The sequence below is a fragment of the Panthera tigris genome, chromosome D2 (genome assembly GCF_018350195.1).
Source record: "Panthera tigris isolate Pti1 chromosome D2, P.tigris_Pti1_mat1.1, whole genome shotgun sequence".
Classification (NCBI taxonomy): Eukaryota; Metazoa; Chordata; class Mammalia; order Carnivora; family Felidae; genus Panthera; species Panthera tigris.
Window position 1 is genome coordinate 74,806,256 of NC_056670.1, and position 16,207 is coordinate 74,822,462.

The 16,207-nt window shown below is 52.8% G+C and overlaps 1 protein-coding gene across 3 annotated transcripts in view; it reads left to right on the forward strand.

The window, feature by feature from the left end:
• GRK5 (G protein-coupled receptor kinase 5) overlaps positions 1–16,207 on the forward strand; it is a 211,105-nt gene that overhangs the window by 154,729 nt on the left and 40,169 nt on the right. For 2 of the 3 annotated variants that reach the window (XM_042960773.1, XM_042960775.1), the window contains one exon: positions 1,596–1,673. In XM_042960773.1, the coding sequence (XP_042816707.1) occupies positions 1,596–1,673 (78 nt within the window). Of the gene's footprint in view, positions 1–303; positions 716–1,595; positions 1,674–16,207 lie in introns of those variants that run through there. The other variant, XM_042960774.1, reaches the window with a different exon arrangement.

Here is a 16,207-nt window from a genome sequence, read left to right on the forward strand (position 1 = left end):
CACAAGGAAACTCAGCCACGTTGTGGGGAAGTGTGCCAGGCTGCATCCGTGGGCTTTCCAAATGTGCCTGTGCTTTCCCTCGTCCAGGAGGCTCTCTTGGACTGGCCTGGGGGAGAAACTGGACCCTAGGCACTGGGCTGAGGGGTTGCCCTGAACCGCGCCCGGAGGGCTGGGGCGCCTGGCTCCACGGTGTTTCAGTCTGTCTGTGTTGACGTCATTTCCTCTGTCTCTTTTGAAATAGCTGTGCTTTTGGACCGAGGTTGACAAATCCTTGGGTGGTGGATTTTGAAATGGTTGTAAACAATGTGCAATTAGTTCTCTTGTCTAAATGAGAAAGGCAGGCTTACCCAGGCTTCTTGTTAACCGGAGGCCTTTCCTCCTCTTGGCAAAGGCATCAGATGTGAGTGAAGGAGCCCCTTTTGAGGTCAAGGAAAATAAGGTTTGTCTTTTGGAGGTCCACTGACTTGGCCAGCGATCTGGAGTCCTAAATTCCTTGGTGTTGTTGACAAAGAGCTCTGGTGTGGAGGTCGGCTGCTACCTCCCTGAATGACCCTGGGCATGTCTGCTGAACCTCTCCTGCCCTTCACATGCAGATGAAGGGGTATGGCAGTGGCCCCCCCAGCCTCCCATGTCACTATCTGGGCTTTTTTAAGGTTAGATAAGAACATATGAAAAATCTCTGTGTGTTCATTTTATAATCTGAAAGCTGCAAAAGGTAAGGCATCGATATTAATGTTTTCTCTTGGAAGGCATAATAGTGACGGGGTGATAATTATGCAACTGTTCATTGAGCAGTATTTATTTTTTTTAATTTTTTTTGATGTTTATTTATTTTTTAAGAGAGAGAGTGTGAACAAGGGAGGGGCAGAGAGAGAGGGAGACACAGAATCCGAAGCAGGCTCCAGGCTCTCTCTGAGCTGTCAGCACAGAGCCTGACGTGGGGCTCAAACCCACAAGCTGTGAGATCATGACCTGAGCCGAAGTCAGACGCTTAACCGACTGAGCCACCCAGGCGCCCCCATTTGAGCAGTATTATTATGTGCCTGGCTCTGGGCTAAGAACTTTATCACATTCTGTCTGCACAATTGCCTTGTAGTAGGTGCTTTTTCTATCTGCATTTTAGAGTTTAAGGAATTTGTCTAAGGTCACGCAGCTGTAAGGTCTGACTGACCTGAGGGCAGGACAACCTCTCTGGACCTTCCCGTTTGGTGGCTGGTTATTTTCCAGGGGCTTCCTGTGATTTATCGAAGTTGGTGGCTCTCAACCCCTAGCTGCCAGGGGCCCTGCCCTCGCAGCTAGAGGGTCTGTCGGTTGGTGTGGGGTGGTCTGTTTGCTCCTGATGATTCTAACGTGCAGCCCGAGAGGAGAGGGCCTGCCCTAAGCACGTGTTCACGGATGGTGCCAAGTAGGCTGGGCTGGGCGTCAAGGCTCCTTGGCCAGGTCGGCTCCCCAGTCCAGGCCTCAGCTTCCTGCCCTGTGGAGGAGGGATTAGTCCCTTGACCTCCATGGTGTCTTCTCGGGGGCCGCTGAGGTTGTGTAACCATGAGCAGCTCATGAGCAGTTCTGATACTGTTCTTGTGCTTTTTCTCTTTCAGGCAGAATATGAAGTTACTCCAGATGAAAAACTGGGGGAGAAAGGGAAGGAAATTATGACCAAGTACCTCACCCCAAAGGTAAGAGGCTGCCCCAACCCCACGGCAAGAGGAAAAGGGAGGTCTTTTAGAGGAATTTGGGCCCTGGATCCGTGCCAGGCCACGTGGGGGGCTGTACAGCACATGTAAAGCACGCACAGCCACGGGGCTGCAGAGGCCCCGTATCTCATCCTCCCCCAGCAAGTGCCCAAGACTGGCGAGGCCCAAGGCGGGTGGGCCTGGGTGGGGAGGCCTGCTCGCTGGGGCCCAATCCCCTCCAGGGACCCCATGCTGGCCATACCCAAGGATTTGTAGCTGGACGGGTGGAGGCCTGGCCCAGCCGGGGTCAGGAGTGCCCAGAAGAAAGGGCACAGCGGGCGTGGTTTGGAGAGGTTGGTGTGGAGGGAAAGGGCCCAGGGGTGGGCAGGAAGGGAATGGGGTGGCAGAGGCCACATTGGGTGAATACATGCAGAACGTGGAGGACCCTAAAGTGTGTTCTGGGTGTACTGATGGGAGAGGGGCGCCCACGGCCCTACCTCAGGAGCACCCACACCCCAATGCTGAAGGAACAGTACCAGCCCCTGGGGTCCTGGTGATCTTGGTTCCCTGGAACCTGTTCCTTCTCACCCCCAACTTGACAGATAAAGGTGGTCTCCATCTGGTTCAGAACTTGGCCTGGGAGCCTGGGGTTCTAGTGCCACTTTTTCTCCCCATACAATCCAGTCGTGTTCCCTCACTGGGCCTCAGTCTCCGTTTCTTAAATGTGGCCCTCCCTGCCAGACCCACCTTCTAGAGGTCTTACGAGTCTGAGTTGAGACCTGTACCCACACAGTTTTGGGTGTGTCCTGTACCCTTGTGGGCCAGCAGTGGCTTCCTCCTCCTCTGGGACTGGGCACGCCCTCTGTCCCAGGCTGCTGGTGGACTGGGGCTGCCACAGCCTGTGTAACGGGGTCCCGGCTGTTCACCCGTCCACACAGAGTGTGGCAGGGAGTAGCAACACAGGCGTGCAGATCAGGAAACGGCTTCAGCCCTGGTTTACCATGTGCCCTTGGTCCTCCTCTCCCGGGGTCTCAGTGTTCTTTGCCGTAAAGTGGGTGAGACTTGACCAGATAATGGCAGAGGGTCCCTGCAAAGGGGCTCATCGTGGACTCCGTTCTCTCAGCCTACACTGAATGACACGTGATTCACAAGATAAGAACCAAACAAGGAGAAAAATGGGAGATGCTTCAGTCAGAGAGAGAGGGGTGTTGCCAACGAGGCATAGAGACTCCCCAGATGTGACATTTAGCCCCTGATAAAAGACCAGCCCTGCCCCTACCTGCCTGCCACCTTGGGGGTGCTGCCCCGTGGCTGGTGTCCCTTCGCAGCCGCACCAAAGCAGGATGCAGTTACACTGGTTTTCGGCCGCTGCTCAGGGTGACTCCACTCAGACAGGGAGGGCTGTGGGCAGAACAATCCGGGTCACGTACAGCTCCTTCAGCACCAGGTGGCCTTCTGACAGCCAGCGACACCCTTGCAAAGGCATCCAGGGTGACCTCAGGGCTTTCTACCCACAGCAGCTCCTTCAGACTTTAAAATCAGGCCTCCTCTCCCCTGCTCGTACAGACTGTCTCTGCATATTTGTGTAGGTTTTAACTCCGTGACATGAAAGTCCCTTGAAGTGGTACACCCCATCTTGATGTTCTCAGCAAGGGTCCCAGGGGGTCCTTGGCAGCTCTGGTCCCACCTCACACCCTTGCTGCCCTCTCGGGAGTTACGGAGGTCCGGGGGGCCCTGAGCGTGTGGGGTTCCCCCACCGCCAGGGTCTCTCGTACCACACCGAGTCCCGCTCTGGGTGCTCATCTCCAGCATCTGCAGGTGGCCGGGGGCATCCCTGTGCAGTCTCACACCCAGAGATGTCTCCTGCGTCACTTCCTGCCACTCGTGCCGAGCCCTCACCCCTACTTGTCATTCTCTCGCTGCCTTCCCTTGGGGTCTCTCTGTTTCTGCTTCCTTCTGTCCATGTGACGGGCAAGCGCTCGCGGTACGTCGGCACATTTCAGAGATGAGAGGATTCAGTGCGTAAAACGCCCCCGGACGCTGAGCGGGGCCGGCTCCCTCTGCACACGGCGTGGCCCTGGGCACATGTGGCTGCCCGCTCCGTCTGCGGGGCCCCTGGGCAGCTCTGCCCTGCTTTGTTTCAGACACGGGCCTCTTTGGCGTCTATGGAAGCGCTCAGGTTGAAAGTGGTCAAGAAGGAGACGTGTCTGAGCGGGGTCCCTGTCCACCCACACTTACAGCTGCTGACGTGTGGCTTTTGACCTGGTCACCTCTGGAAACAGCAGGAACGCCTTGGGCATAAGCAGGGCCCAGAGGCCCGGGGAGGTGGGTGAGAGCAACAGCTCACCAGCTGAGCGCCCCCCAGGCATTGTGTGTGCTGGCTTCCGTCTCTGGGACACGAGAGGTGGCCAGGTGGCGGCCAGGGCCCAGGGAGGCGAGTAACATGCTGCGGCCACTCAAACGCTAGAGTCTTCCGCTGCCCTCAGCAAAGGCGGTTTCCTCAGTGCCTGAGCTTTGCCAGTCTGGCTCTGCATCTGCGCCCAGTTTGGGGCTGCCCGCCCGCTTGTCTTCCCCCAGACATGTGTTGAGGACCCACTGTGTGCAGACACGCTCACCTGATCCCTGCAGCTACCACGTGATGCGATTCTGTTGTCTCCGTCTTATGGTTGTGCCCGGGGAGGCTCAGGAGGGGCTGTCACCATCCCAGGTCATGCAGCTGGGACTTGAGCCCTTGGTCTTCACCCCGTGGTGCACTGTTTCCCACTCCTGGCCCCTCACTGCCCTCCTGCCACCCTGCCCGGGAGCATCTGCGGGCCTGGCTGTGATCCACAGTGAGGATGAAGTGTTCCTCTGCTCGGCCCTGCCAGCTCCTCGGGCCCATCCAAGGGCTGCTGCAGGGGACTGTTTCACTCTCTGCCGACCAGAAGCCTCTGCTGGTGGACCCCATCCCGCCCTCCAGACCTCCCTGCCCCTGCTCAGCGCTGCCTCCATTTCCTGGAGGGATGGGGCCCAGACTCCTCATCAGCTCAGATGGTTTTACAAGTGCCTCAGAGCCTGCCAACATTTTTTCCTTAAGTACTCCTCAATTTAAAGAATTTAAACCACACCATGTGTTATGGCCCAGGGGCCTGGGGGAGGTGGTCGAAGCAGTCCCATGGGGTGACTGTTTTCCTACAATAAATTTCACACTGCCTCCCAGTCCTTCCTGTAGACAATCTCTCAGGAGCCGTTTTCGCTTCTCAGTTCTGCAGATGGCCCCGGTGCTGGAGAGCCAGGGGCTGAGGCTCCGGCATTGGCCCTCAGGTCTTTGAACAACCCCCAGAGTCATTGTCCCCAAACCCAGACTGTCCTTACCTTGAGCCTTTCAAGGCGTAGCCCCCGTGTCTCAGCTCTAAGCAGCAATTCCAAAGGGTAGGCTGAAGGACACTGATCATCTGAGAAGCTCTGTGGGCAACTACATGTGGGCAACACTATCTGCTGCATGTGCCCTTGTGAAAATTCACCTGGCACGTGAGCATCTCAAAGGCCCTAAGAAGTCCTGCAATAAAGAAACCTGTTTAACCGCAGACAAAGCATTTCCCAAACTTATTTGACCATAAAACCTTCCACCCTCCCGCCGCCCAAATTTTACACCCTGCTGAATACATCTGTGGCTACAGAACACATCCAAGGGGCTTCATGACCTGGTTTCCTTCTGCTTCAAAATGCTTTCTCCTGATACCCCTCCCACAGGCCCCACACTGGGCTTTGGCCCAGTCTCTTCTTGACGACCACATCTCGTTGTCCCTATTCAGGCCGTTCCCCACAAGGCCCTTCACCTAGACCCTTACTCTGTTTTTCTCCCTTCCCTGTTCCTCAGCCTGATACCTTGGCTGCACACAGCCCCTTGCCACTGGTCAGATGCCATCACACCTACTTGGGCGGTCACCAAGCACGCCGCGCTGTGTACTCATGCAAGTACATGAGGTCGGTGCTTCCGTGCCCCGGTGCAGGGGTTCTGAGGAGCCCGCCCTGCAGAGGGTGACACACATCAACGGGTCCGTCAGCGGCAATGTGACGGGAACAGTGGCGGAACTGTGCAAAGGGAAAAGGGAAGAGGGGAGGAGGATCCTGAGAAGCTGCCCCTAGACCACCCTGGACAAGCCAGGGAGGCTTCTGGGAGGTGAGGCAGCTGAATCAAATTTTAAGGTGATGAGGAGGAAGAGACCAGGTATGAATGAAAGGAAAGAAGGGCGTTTCACGGGCAAAGGTATAGAGCATCACCTGGGAATGTTTTGCCCCCCAGGGGACAGTTGGCAGAGACTGGAGATATTTTTGATTGGCACAACTGGGGGGAGGTGCTCCTGGCATCTAACAGGTAGGGGCCAGGGGTCCTGTTGAGCGTCCTACGATGCACGGGACAGCCCCATAACAAAGTATTTTCTGACCCCAAATGTCAGTGGCGTTGAGGTTGAGAAACCCTGGTATAGACGTGGGCAAGGGTGTAGCAGGAGTAGAAGGTAGGGGGATGGGGATCCCCTGGGCAGCAGGGCCTGGCAAATCATGCTGAGGAGATTGACAGCATCCTGGAGGCAGTGGGAGCCGTTTGCGGTTGAGGCTGGTTCCTCTGACCACATGGAGAACAGGGGATTGGTGGGGGGACTGGAGGCAGAAGACTAGGGAGCTGATGCAGGTGCCACGGGAGTGACTGTGACCCACGCTGGGACATGACAGCACGAGGGTCTTGGGAAATGTTAGCAGGAAGGAGTTCTTGGGGGCGGCTAGGTGTGGGGTGTGAAGGGGAAAGGCAGGAGACCCAGGTGACTCCTGGTTTTCATCTTGAGTCACTGAGTGGGTGCAGCGCCCCCAGGAAAGACAGAGGACATGGGACGAAGGTCATTGCTGCTCACTGGGCAGAGATGGTGGCATCTGTTCTTTGTGGGTGTCCCCTGCACCTGCCAGTGCTGGACTCACGGCTTGCAATCATTGTGAGCTGCTTTGAATGAGACCGCGAGAGGGCCCTGGGAAGCTTCCTTCCGCGAGCCCCTCACCTCGTGTCCCTTGTGTCTTTTCTTGGGGAGCTGCCGCTTGGCTGGTTTTTGTTCCCCGGCGTCTGACATGGTGTGTTTGCTAGGAGTCTGGCTGGAAAATCCCTCTCGTTCTAAGTCAGAATTTATGCCTGGAGCTGAATTCTCACTCCCTGTGCGATGACGCCCTTCAAACCCTGGCTTGAAGGCTTCCTTCCTGAGAGGCAAGCCCACTCCTTGGATACTGCCCAGATCTTGCATCGGTTGGCCAGACATGGCCAGCTTTGCGCTGGGGGCTGTTGGAGACACCAGCCCTGGGTGGGCTTTGGAGTGCACCGAAAGCGGGGCTCTAACACAAAGGCGGCAGAGAGCTGCAAGAAGACCTTCTGGAACCAGGTCGACCTGGGTCAGAGGGCAGACTTGGCCTCTTTCAGCTGCGTGGCCTTGGGACAGTTACTAGCCTTCCAGCTGTCAAGTGGGTGGGGTGGTGGCGAGGGTCCCAAATGCCAGCAAGTACACAGCCCAGGGGCTGGTCCGTGTTAGACACTCGCTCAGTGGGGGCTAGCATCTGACTTTCCCCCTCCTCTCTGTGCTTTCAGTACGAGGCTGTTGAATGAGGAAATCACTCAGACATGAACTCCAGCTGTGGGGTTGAGCGAGGCCAAGGAGGGGTCTGGAGGGCCCCCAGCCGCAGCGGCTGGCCAGAGAGGCCAGGCTCGTTAGAAGGCAATACGTTCGTCAGGATGATTAATACTAGCCGCTACAAGAAACAACCCCCAAATCTCAGGGCCTTCGCACAACAGAGATCCTTTCTTTCTTAGGCACAATCCGATTGGGTCTTCAGCTCTCCTGGGTTGAAGACCAGGGGTCCTGGCTGCTTCTGTGGCCCCACCATCTTGAAGGTGTTGTCTCATGGTCACTGCCAAAGGGGAGGAGATGAGTGAAGGAAGCGCTCAAGCATGAACTGCCTTGTTAAAGCTCCCCTGGCCAGCAAGGGAGGTTGAAAGATTTGGGGGAGCATACGGAATATGTCTTTCTGCCTGCCTTCTCACCCCCCAAACCCCTAAACTGAAAACATTGTCTCTGTGGCAGGTAGTCTCTGATGCTGGTGAGACAGCCATGAACATGGCATGTCCTAGAAATAGTCAAAGGTATGTCAGCTTGGAGAAGCTGGCCCCCGGGGCAGATCAGATGTGTGTGCTGAGCTCTGTAGAGATCCAGGCGGCTCATCTTCCAGGTACCTGCAGACCAGAGGTGATATAGGTGTTCGGAGTGGTGGGGGGAGGGGCAGGCTTGCTCTGAGCTGGGGTGGACCAGGAAGTAGTTTTAATTATAGTAATAAATAATAATATGTGATCACGAAAGCATCCATCACTACAGACTTTAAAATATTGGCTTTACGGAGATATAATTCACATACCTTAAAAGTTATCCTTTTAAAGTGTGCAGTTCAGTGGTTTAAAATATTCACAGAGTTGTACCACTATCACCACTATTTGCATCCAGGACATTTTATCACCCCCAATAGAAACTCTACTCATTAGCAGTCACCCCCTGTCTCCCTTTCCTCCCAGCCCCTGGCAAAAACTAACCTACTTCCTGTCTCTGTGGACTTGCCTATTCTGGACATTTCATATAAATGGAGTCATAGAGCGCGTGCCTTTTGTATCTTCTTCTACTCAGTATAATGTTTCAGGGTGTACCCGTGTTGTAACGTATTTAAGTACTTCATCCTTTTTCATGGCTGGATAGTATCCCACTGTATGGATAGACCCCATTGTTTTTATCTTGTCACCAATGAATGGACACTTGGTTTGTTTACACTTTGGGGCTATAACGAAAAACATTGCTGTGAACATTTGTGTACAGGTTTCTTCCTGGACATGTGTTTTCATCCCCCTTGGAGAGATACTTAGGAGTGGAGTAGCGGGTCACAGGGTAACTCGGTGCTTAGTCATGTGAGGAACTGTCGAGAATACTCTGGAAGGGGCTGCGCCATTTTGCATTTCCCCCCCCGGCTGTGCATGAGGGTTCCCGTTTCTCTGCATCCTCACCAGCACTTGCCACTTTCCCTCTTTTTAATTTTATTCATCTTAGAGGGTGTGAAATGGTATCTCGTGGTGGTTTTGATTTGCATTTTCCTGATGACTGACGATGCCGAACGCTGTTTCATGTGCTTATCAGCCATTTGTGGATCTTCTTGGGAGAACTGTCTATTCAGACCCTTTGTTCATCTTTAAATTAGGTTGATGATCTTCTTAAAGTTGAATCCTAAGGCTTCTTTGTATGCTCTGCATACGAGTCATTTATCAGATATGTGACTTGCAAATATTTTCTCCCATCCTGTGAGTGGTCCTTTTACTTTTGTGATAGTGTCCTCTGAAGCGCAACGGGTTTTAATTTTGATAAAATTCAGATTCAGTTTTGTTACTTGTTTTTAAATGACTTGCTTCCACTTTGTCTTATCTATCCTTGTCAGAAGGCCTCGGGGTTTTGGGGAACAGGGTGCATATGGGGACAAATAAATCATAGTGCACGTTAGGCGCATGAATCTGGCTTCCCCTGGAGAACCAAAGCCCCATTGCCAGTTGGGAAAAGCAGGGCCAGGCACGGTCCTTCACGAATATTCAAAAAGTCCCTCTATATTTCTTAGGCTGTCTGTGTCCAACACTGCAATGCCACCTTACACACCTGCTCTTGGCTCCTTCTATAGCAACGCTCCAAGCTGGGTATTAGTGTACCCATTTTACAGGTCAGGCAGCCAAGGTCGGGGAAAGGAAGAGGCTGGTTTAGAATTGTGGGGGCAGGGCTTCAGGCGAGTCCCCGAGTGTCCCGCGTCAGCCATGTTGTTTGTAGGACGGTTCGCCATGATTCATTTTAACTGGGCTCGTAAGCAGTTGTGCTGGGCCTCCGTCTTTGAGCTGTGTCAGCCCAGTCACTGAGGCCTGGCAGATGGCACCCAGTTTCGATGTGGGTTTGCTAGGTAGCAAAAGGGGTAGCTCAGACCTGGTGGTGGGTTCTGCTGAAAGGGCCTGGACACCAAGGTGCACTGGTAGGTTGGGTCAGCCTTCTGGCATGAACCGGCTTGGCAGCCTCTGTGGGATGCTGGGAACGCCCAGGGCGGGCAGCTTCTAGAGGGCACTTCTTGCCGGAGGTCTGCCGGCAGGATATTGTTCTCTGGGCCCCACATAGACACATGCCTCTTTGCTTCTATAAACAATGATAGGGTAAAGCAGGGAAGTTTGTTCTCGTTAAGGGGAAGTTACCCATCAGCCTGAGTTTTTGCACAAAAGAAATCTATTCCTAGTGCTGGTGTGGCTCTCCGGAAAACATCCACCTTTTAAAAAGTAGAGAGCTTGAATGAAAGGAAATAATAATTATTCTGAGTTCCTCTTTCTCTGGCCCCTTGTCCCCTGCTCACTTCACTGGCACCTCCCCCTTCCCGACCCGGGAAGCAGATCAGCAGTCAGCTAGCCCAGGCTGGCTAGCTTCTTGGTGGGGACAGCTCCTCGGCCTTTGAGGAAGGCAGTCGGTGGCTTCAGTCCTTGCCCTGAAGAGCACACAGAGCCCCAGTTCTGCCCCTTCCAGCCCTACATCCTTGGAGCCTCAGTCTCCCCATCTGAGTATCATGGCCATCCTTCATTCCTTTCTAAAAAAAAATTTTTTAACGTTTATTATTTATTTATTTATTTAGAAATGTTTTAATGTTTATTTTTGAGAGAGAGACAGAGACAGAGACAGAACATGAGTGGGGGAGGGGCAGAGAGAGAAGGAGACACAGAATCTGAAGCAGGCTCCAAGGCTCTGTGCGACAGCTCAGGCTCCAAGGCTCCAAGGCTCCAAGGCTCTGAGCTGTCGCACAGAGCCTGATGTGGGACTCAAACCCACAAACTGTGAGGTCATGACCTGAGCCGAAGTCTGGCGCTTAACTCACTGAACCACCCAGGCACCCTTATTATTTATTTTTTGTGAGAGAGAGAGAGAGAGAGAGAGAGAGTGCAAGGGAGGGTCAGAGAGAGAGAGGGAGACATAGAATCTGAAGCAGACTCCAGGCTCTGAGCTGTCAGCACAGAGCCTGATGTGGAGCTTGAACTCATGAACCGTGAGATCATGACCTGAGCTAAAGTTGGACACTTAACTGACTGAGCCACCCAGGCGCCCCCCCCCCATCCTTCATTGTTGCTGTGCCTTCACAGATTTTGCTGAATCTGCATACCAACCTTACACTTGTTTATAGTTTTTTTTTTTCTTTTAAGTTAACTCATGTCTTTCTGTTTAATTTAAAATAAATGAGTTTCGGGGCACCTGACCGGGTCGATCGGTGGAGCATGCAACTCTTGATCTTGAGGTTGTAAGTTCGGGCCCCACGTTGGGTGTAGAGATTACTTAAAAATAAAATCTTTTAAAAAATAAAGTTTCAGGGGCGCCTGGGTGGCGCAGTCGGTTAAGCGTCCGACTTCAGCCAGGTCACGATCTCGCGGTCTGTGAGTTCGAGCCCCGCGTCAGGCTCTGGGCTGATGGCTCGGAGCCTGGAGCCTGTTTCCGATTCTGTGTCTCCCTCTCTCTCTGCCCCTCCCCCGTTCATGCTCTGTCTCTCTCTGTCCCAAAAATAAATAAAAAACGTTGAAAAAAAAATTTAAAAAAAAAAAAAATAAATAAAGTTTCAGAAGAAACTTGTATTCAGGAACATGCCTGGAAAACCAGTATTTGTTTGTCGTACAGAAAGACAACTGGGAAAGTGGCATTAAATCCTAGCTGGATCCTCTTGTGCCTGCCTAAGGCTCTGAGCCTAAGGCCACCTTTCTCTTTGTTTGAAAGGGAGATTAGTGAGTATGGGAGAGGTGTTAGCAAGATGGTGGTATCACACCGAGACTTTCTTCTTGATGACAGGAGGCTCAAAGGAGAATTGAAAAGGGAATACCTTGTTCACCGAGAGCGATTCAGATTATCGTGTCCCTGCACCTCCTAAGACCATCTCATCATCTTCGGAAAATGCTGGGCTGGCTAACTGTCAGTTTCCCAGCTGTGATGCATTTTATAAATGCTGGCCTGTTGTTAGGGAAAGCATGATCTAGAGCAAGGAGCACTGGACTGGGAGACAGGCTCATTCCCCATCTCCCTTCCTGCAGTCTGTGGTCTGGGGGGGAGCTGGCTTGGAGTCTGCCTAACCATCTAACCAAGCCTTGGTCACCAGGGTAATAACCCAAGGCATGGGATATGGGGGGCTTGGGCAAATCCCTCCCTTCCATGTGCCTGCCCCATCCTTCATGGGGTTTGGGCTTCCAGACACTAGCCCCGGACCCAGCATTTCATCTCTGCTAGACTGCTTGGCCCTCATCTGTCTCCCAGCACCTGGAACAGCATCTCTATCCTGTTGTCAATGAACCCAGGGAGCTCGGAGTCCGCCTTCGCTTGAGCCCCTCCTGAGCAGCATGCGGCTGGGCAGCTGGCTGGGCTGGAGGGGCAGCTGGGCCATGCACCCTGGCTTTTCCCGCTTTTTGCCACAGCACTGCAAAAAGACTCCCAGAAGAGGACTGAAAAGGAAACTCAAGAGAGCAACTTCTGGAGTTTTCTCCAGCAGTGGGGAAGTGGAGGCTGGGTCTCTTCCTCTTCCAGTTTTGGGAACAGCAGAGAGCGGAATTCAAAACGAATTGTGCTTACTAGCTATCAGGGGCAAGACAGAAGGGATCTAGCATCTATTGAGCAACTACTGCATGCCTGGAACTCCGTGTCCCTGTTGTACTCAGTCCTCATAACAGCCAGCTGAAAGGAGGAGAAATGAGAGCTCAGAGGGGTTGAGTAATTGCCCAAGAACACCAAGCTTGAGCAGAGTGGGGAATTGAACCCGGGCCTGAGCTCCAAATTCTGCCCTCTTCTCACTCCCCTCACAGCCAGATGCCTCCTCTCCCTGAGCCTCAGTTTCCATCAGTAGAGTGAGGAGGTTGGCCATCCAACTCCACATCCCTGTACATCTAGGGACGGCTCTCACTATGTGCCAGACAGGAGTCCAAGGGCTTTAAAAAACTCACTTAATCCTCACATCTACCCCCATGGATTACTGTCTCCATGTCAAAGGTGAAGAGATGAAGACACAGAGAGGTTGAGTAACTCTCTGAAGGTCTCAGGGATGGGGGAAGCTGAGACTTCAGAGTCTGTGCTCTTGACCCTACCCATCCTGCTCTCTTACGATGACCTAATCTGGCTCTTGGGCTCTGCTTAAGTCTCTTCTTGATTGAAAGTTTGTTAATGACACAGAAGCACTCACCAGGGAGCTAGGGTGCTGTTTGGAGAACAGCAGGGCCTATGAGGGCTCATTTGAAATTCACCCCAGTGCCTACCACAGCACCACTCCTGATGAAGGGCCCCCTGCTGCTTAAGCCGCCTTCTTGAATGAAGGCCTGAGCCTCAGAACTGCTGGTACGTTGGGAGAGTTGCTGAGAGCCCATCCTGCAGGATCATTCCTCTAGTTTACACTGAGGGGACAGAGGATACCTCCCGGGGTGGGCCATGGCATCCAGGGGAATCTCATAGGCCACCTAATCCATGGCCTTGCAAATAGCTTTAGCTAAAGATTCATAGTATGTAAAGACACAGACCAGGGGCGCCTGGGTGGCTCAGTCGGTTGAGCATCCGACTTCGGCTCAGGTCACGATCTCGCGGTTCGTGAGTTCGAGCCCCGTGTCGGGCTCTGGGCTGATGGCTCAGAGCCTGGAGCCTGCTTCCGATTCTGTGTCTCCTTCTCTCTCTGCCCCTCCCCCATTCATGCTCTGTCTCTCTCTGTCCCAAAAATAAATAAACGTTAAAAAAAATAAATAAATAAATAAAAAAAGACACAGACCAGCTGCAGTTGAGCAGCCTGGGGGCTGGACTCCCTTTTGCCTCCATCCCCATCCCCTATCTTTTAAAGAACACTTCGGAGTCGGGGGGCACCTGGGTGGCTCAGTGGTTGAGTGTCCAACTCTTGACTTCAGCTCAGGTCACGGTCTTGTGGTTCATGGGATCGAGCCCTGTGTTGGGCTCTGCACTAACAGCATGGAACCTGCTTGGGATTCTCTCTCTCCCTCTGTCTCTGTTCCTCCCCCACTCATTCTCTCTCTCTCTCTCTCTCTCTCTCTCAAAATGAGTAAACTTAAAAGAAAATAAAGAACACTACTGGCTTGGTGGAACCCAGCTTTAAGACCAGAACTAAGCCCAACTTCTCATTCCCTACGTGAGGGGACTGAGGCCCAAAGAGGGGCTGCACCCTTCCCCCATAAGTGTCACATGGCTTGGAAGAGGAGACTGGAATGTTCCTTGCCAGGCTTTCCCCAACCCTACGCTGGAAGCTTGGTGAGAAGACACCAGAAGGAACTGACTTCATTTTCCAGTTCCTACTGTCGTTGGCCTGCAGCTGGGCCTGAATTCCCCCGAGGCTCTTATTCTTCTGTGTCTAAATACGGAGACCTTTGCTGCATCCAAGCCAAGCAGAGAAGCTGCTGGTGCCGGAAGTTCCACCATGTAATCATCCGTGTTTTTAAATGGAGACACTTGAAGGGGGAATCGTTAACTCTTTTCTAAGAGTGGATTCTAAGACAGGGGTGGGGGGGCTATGTGAACAAGTAAGGTTAATTTAGTACCGACTGTATGCTATATGCTCTGTACCTCTCTCTCGTCCCATCTTCATGGCAGTCCCGCGGCCTGGATGCACTTGACCCTTCTGTGTTGGGCAGAGGTCTCTCGCTATTGAGAGGGCAGGCTGGGAAAGTTGAACACAGGGACTCCAACAGGTACCTGTATGCAGGTATATATATATAGCAGCACTATTCAGTCTCCAGAAGGTGGAAAGGACCCAGTGCCCGTCAACAGATGAATGGATAAACAGAACATCGTCTGTCCACCCAGTGGAGTATTATTCAGCCATAAATAGGAACAAAGTCCTGACATAGGCTACCATGTGGGTGAACCTTAAAGACATAACACAAAGTGAAGGAAGCCAGACATAAAAGGCCACACATTGTATAATTGCACTTATGTGAAATGTCAATATAGGCAAATCTGTCGAGACAGAAATAGATTAGAATTTACCGGGGACCCATGGGAGGGAGAGATAGGGTGTTACTGCATAACGGGGTGATGAGAAAATTTTGGAAAAAGATGGCGGGTGATGGTTGTCATTATAAATATACTTATCACCACTGAGCTGTACTCTTTAAAAATGGTGGAAATGGCCATTTTTATGTTACATATATTTTATAATAAAAGAAAAAGCTCAACAACAAAAAAAGTGAAGCTGAGATATAAGCCCAGTCTATCTGATTCAGAGCCTGTGATCTTTCTCCTCCACGGTGCTGTCTTCTCAAAAGTTAACCAGAGATAGGGGCGCCTGGGTGGCTCGGTCGGTTAAGCGTCCGACTTCGGCTCAGGTCATGATCTCGCGGTCTGTGAGTTCGAGCCCCGCGTCGGGCTCTGTGCTGACTGCTCAGAGCCTGAAGCCTGTTTCAGATTCTGTGTCTCCCTCTCTCTCTGCCCCTCCCCTGTTCATGCTCTGTCTCTCTCTGTCTCAAAAATAAATAAACGTTTAAAAAAAAAAAAAGTTAACCAGAGACAGACTTCACCCCAAATCAGTGTCCCAGGTGCTGCAGGAATGAGCAGGTCTGGGAATACCAGGGTGCTGCCATCTGTAGGCTGTACGTGCTGGCTGCTCTTTCCTGGCCCTTATCCAGCTGCTGGCCCTGAACCTGAGGCTTGGCTTTCACTCTGCCCCGGGTCATTAGCACTGTCTCTTGTCCGAATCTCCCCGCACAGCCCTTTTAACGACTGTGCATTTGTCCTTCAAAGAGACATACTTATCTTTCTCCCCTAACCTTTCCTGGAAAACAAATTCTCTTTGCCCGCAGCCTGACTTCTTTTCAGCTCCTTCTGACATCCTGGAGGCAAACATGCCAGCCCGGGCTCCTCACAGCATGCCCGTCTGGGTCCCTTTCCTTTCTCGTGACCCTCCAGGTCAGAAAATTGGATGCTCCTTTGATGCCGATGGAGCCAGCTCTGCCTCCGATCCCCATTCCTGAGTGTGTGTATAGTATTTCCTGCCCGGCATTCCTGTCTTTAGAGTGGCTGGAGACAGAGCAGTCGGCCTTAGGGTTCCTGAGGACACCCGCCCTCCCCCACCTCCCTAGATCTGCCCTGGGTGGGCAGCGATGCTGGGCTCTGTGCTGCCTGTTCTCCGCTGACTGTGTAGCCTGACGGGCCCCTCCCCGTCCCTGGGCCTTGGGCAGAGAAATGACATCATGGGGGGTAGGGGGTGGGGGGTTTCGGTTAAATTCCCTGGATCTTTGGAAATTCCTGCCCCTCCTTCACTCCCAAGCCCCACGGAATGAAATCTTCACTGGAGAAATACCTTCCAAGGCCAAGATATTTCCAACACAACTTCAGACTGAAGCCGGTTTGGAAGCCGGGGAACGGGAGGGTGTTTTGGAAGATGGAAAGTTGGCTTGCTGTGCCCGCGCCTCTCACGCACAAGGAATGAAGGACACTCCCTGCCCTGAGCGTCCT